At 56.7% G+C, this 4,245-nt stretch overlaps 2 protein-coding genes across 2 annotated transcripts in view; one reads left to right on the top strand and one right to left on the bottom strand.

Moving 5' to 3' along the window:
- LOC104914582 (GTPase IMAP family member 7-like) overlaps positions 1-4,245 on the top strand; it is a 104,986-nt gene that overhangs the window by 7,097 nt on the left and 93,644 nt on the right. The gene's annotated exons all lie outside the window — the stretch shown is intronic.
- LOC100543547 (GTPase IMAP family member 8) overlaps positions 3,170-4,245 on the bottom strand; it is a 7,970-nt gene continuing 6,894 nt past the window's right edge. Inside the window, exon 5 of the mRNA XM_010724530.3 lies at positions 3,170-3,948. Coding sequence (XP_010722832.1) covers positions 3,302-3,948 — 647 coding nt within the window. The 3' untranslated portion in view covers positions 3,170-3,301. The remainder of the gene's footprint in view (positions 3,949-4,245) is intronic.

Below are 4,245 nucleotides of genomic sequence, written 5' to 3'. Positions count from 1 at the left end.
GCACAAAATGCTATTCCTGTAAACACACCGTGTTCCGGGCACTGCAGAGAACCAAACTGAGAGCGCCGGGAGGCAGAGCCTCAGCTCTGCACCAAGGGCAGCTCCACCACAGCCCGTTCTCTGCAGCCCCCATCACCCCCACCTCACCAGGCTGTGTGTCCCGGCCCCCATCGCTGCCAGCCCGGCTCGGCTGAGTCCCCATCCTCAGCCCCTCTGCGGGTCTGCAGTCCCTGCCCGCTCACAGCCGCTTCCCACGCCCCGTGTGGATGACAGATGGATCTGGGACAGGTTCTCCACCGCACAGCCGAGCTCAGCGTTTATTGAGAGCTCTTTCCGGCCCAGCAGCACAGCACGCCCCGCATCGCCCCTGCAGGCACAGCCCCTGCGGCCGCGGCACCGGCTGCGTCCCACGGCTCCTTTCCAGAGCGCAGCAGGAATGGCACGATGGAGGAGACGTCTCCTCTCTGTCGGAATCCTTGCTGCCTGTTCTGTGGCAGGAGAGGCCCAGCCTCCTTTACTGGTGCACTACGAAGTCCTTTATTGTAGGACCTTTAGAACCCCTTGGTCACAGGCACAAACCAGGCACGTCGTGTGTGCTTATGTCTGGCACAAGTTGCTGCCGAGCTCATTTATTCTTTTTCAAGGTCTTTTGTTCATTATGTCTTTCTTTTTCCCACTATGGGAGGCAGAGAGATCTTCTGCTCTCGCTCGAAGAAGAACGATGCAATTTATTGAGCTTCCTGTCAACAACCGATCAACTACTTTGAGGCAAAATGAGGCAGCTTTCTAACAGTGATTAGTAAGCATCATGGATAAGGGTGTTGGTGTAGGCTCCAGTTCCTTATCAACTACTTTAAGGGAAAGCAAATAAAAGAAAATGGAGAAGAAAAAGAGGGAGAGAGATTTGAGGCAGGTATATTTCACCACTCCTGCATCCAGCGCAGCCCTGAGCATGGCAGCCCAGCTGGGTCTAGAAGATCTGCGAGCTTTCCACAAGGGTCTCTGCTGGTCGTCTTTACCAGCTGTGAGGGGCCGTGAGAGGAAGTGAAGATAAGCTGTCTGCCACTCTGCCTCCGCAGAACGAGGGCCCGCAGACCTTACAGCTTCCAGCTTCTGCTGGTAAGGCTCCATGCAGTCCAGTTGTTTGAGTCAACCCGTCCCTTGCTGGTCCCAGACGGCCCGTCACCACACACCACCTCCTGCATCGGCACGCCAGGGCAGCAGAGATGGCGCAGAGGAGAAGGTGTGTCCTGATTGAACTCTTCTTCCCTAGAGAACAGCACAAGGCTTCTCAACAACATTAGGTAAACCCTTCAGCAGCATTTGTTGTGTATGACGTGGAGCATCGCCATTCTGCTCCACCATGGCATCAATCATGTCGATGAGCTCTGCAACCTGCCGGTCCCTCGCCTCCCCAGTGGCTCTGTTGCTGAAACCGATGTACCGATTTCCACACTTGGCTGCCAGCCCCTTGAGGAATGGGATCCCTGCTATGAAACCCTTCACATCCTCTGGGTTCTCCAGCTGTTCTGCTTGGGTGAATAACAGGATTGCGCACCTCCCACCTTCAGTATTGAATACTGTGGTCACCCACTGAGCCACTTCCTTCTCTTCCTCAGTGACTCGGCCCAGCTGCATCACCAGGATGATGGCATGGACCCCTGCATAGAGGTACTGAAAGGCATTCTTAATCTTTTCAGCTGTTTTTTCATTGGCCTCCCTTGTATCAAATAGGCCAGGAGTGTCAACAACTTCAATTGGTCTTCCAGCACAGAGGCCTTCAGCTTTCTCATACTCTTGGGTTACTGACTGTGCTGACAGTGTGGAATGAAATGCCTCCGTCCCAAGGATGGTGTTCCCTGTCGCACTCTTCCCACTCCCCGTCTTGCCCACCAGCAATATCCCCAGCTGGGACCCTGTGGAACAAGCAGAGACCAGTGTGAGCCCCGCGGTGCCGGGACAGTCCTGCTCACCACGCACTGGCACAAGGACCCAGAGACCCTTGTGGGTTCTCCTCCTTGGGACATGAGTGTCTGTAGGGCCATGAGGAGCTGCAGGGCCATGAGCCCTCCCCTCAGCCTCCTCTGCTCTGGGCACAACAAACCCAGGGCCCTCGGCTCTCCTCACACCCCTTGCCCTGCAGACCCTTCCCCGTCTTCACAGCCCTCCTTTGGATGCTCTCTAACAGCTCCATGCCCTTCTCACACAGCAGCACCCCATGCTCGAAGTCAGGCTGCAGCACAGAGCGGAGGGAATGGTCCCTTCCCTCACCAGCACCGCTGGGCCTGCTGCACCCCAGGGGATGGGGCCCTTTTGCCTGCAGGGCGTACTAATGGCTCACATCCACCGGGCTGTCCCAGAGCCCCCATAGCCCTTCTGTGGGGCTTCCTTCCAGCCTCTCATCCCCCAGTCTGTACGTGTATCCAGGGCAACCTCATCCCAGGTGCAGAATGGAGCTCTTGCTTTTCTTCACCTCCATTCAGTTGAGCACTGCCGGGCCATCCCTCCCACCGCTCAGGGTCTCTCCGCAAGGCCTCTCCACCCCTGACAAAGTCAGCAGCTCATCGCGTTGCAGTGTCATCCACAACCTTCCTTACTGCACCTTAGAGACAGTATTCCAGTCATGGAGAGAACACTGAAGAGAATCAGCCCTGACATGGAGCCCCGTGGAACCCCCATGACTGCCACCAGCACAGTGCCCCCCCGTCCCAGATCCTGGAGCCCAGGTCTTCACCCGCAGCACTGTGTACGTGTGTAGCTGTGTGCTGAACGTTTTATCCTGACAATTCTTCCAGGAATATGCTGCCCGTTCTGCTGCTGCCTCCGAGCTGCAGATCACCCACATCACCTGCACACATGCCAGGTGAGGCTGATGGTCCCACAGACGCATTTCCCGTAAGTGTGCTCCATTCCAAGCAGTGCAGATAACACATCTAAGAGCAAAGGCTGCTGGAGAACCTCAGCTCTCGCACCAAGGGCTGCTCCCACATCCCCACCATCCTCCAGAACAGCCTGCATGCCCACAGCCACATGCACCAGCCCTCCACATCCCATCCCCCGCAGGCACAGCCGGCACTGGGCCTCGTCCCGACTGCACCGTGTGTGCGACCACCTCCTGCCAGCACTGCTCAGCACAGCAGAACCCAGAGCACAGATGGACGCTCGCCAAGACAGCAATGCTCAGTGTTTATTGACAGCTCCTTCAGGCCCATCACCACACACCGTGCCTCCCGGAGCCCCATAGAGACAGCAGGAACGCACAGCAGAGGAGGTGCCTGCTCTGGGACCGACCCCTTGCTGCCTACAGGATGGTACAAAGGTTTCCACGTAACGCCTGTGTGTCTTCATCCATCATTTCCTCTGTGTAACGCGGAGCACTGCAATTCTTCTCTACCATGGCATCAATCATGTTGATGAGCTTTGCAACCTGCCGATCCCTCGCCTCCCCGGTGGCTCTGTTGCTGAAACCGATGTACCGATTTCCACACTTGGCTGCCAGCTCCTTGAGGTATGGGCTCCCTTCTATGAAACCCTTCAGGTCTTCTGGATGCTCCAGCTGTTCTGCTCGGGTGAATAACAGGATTGTGTAATTCTGTGCTTTAGTATGGAAAATCTTGGTCACCCACTGAGCCACTTCCTTCTCTTCCTTAGTGACTTGGCCCAGCTGCATCACCAAGATGATGGCATGGACACCTGCATAGAGTTTCTTAAAGGCATTCTTAATCATTCCAGCTGTTATCTCGTTAACTTTCTTAGTGTCAAAAAAGCCAGGAGTGTCGACAACTTCAACTGATCTACCACTGAAGAAGCCTTCTTCTTTTTCATACTGTTGGGTTACCGACTGTGCTGACAGTGCAGAAGTGAATGCTTCCCTCCCAAGGATGGTGTTCCCTGTCGCACTCTTCCCACTCCCCGTCTTGCCCACCAGGATGATGCTCAGCTTGGATCCTGTGGACCAAGCAAAGACACGTGTGAGCCCTGCAGTGCCAAGGCACTGCTCACCACACACCGCCTCGCGGGCGGAGGTGCCCAGGGCCATGAGGAAAGGTGTCCCCGAGCCACGCTGTGCACTGCGGGGACGGGACGGGGCACGGGCTGGAGCCGGCTGCCAGCAGGCACACAGGGCTCGCTCGGCCCCATCCGCCCTCAGCCTCGCTCTGCGAGCTCTCAGAGCGGGGAGATGGGAGGCAGCCTCAGGACACACACGACCAGGGAACAGGGCAGACACTCACCTGTTCTGCGACG

This window comes from Meleagris gallopavo, chromosome 29 (assembly GCF_000146605.3).
Source record: "Meleagris gallopavo isolate NT-WF06-2002-E0010 breed Aviagen turkey brand Nicholas breeding stock chromosome 29, Turkey_5.1, whole genome shotgun sequence".
Lineage (NCBI taxonomy): Eukaryota > Metazoa > Chordata > Aves > Galliformes > Phasianidae > Meleagris > Meleagris gallopavo.
Note: the sequence above shows the minus strand (reverse complement) of the source record. Positions and strands in the feature narration are given on the sequence as shown.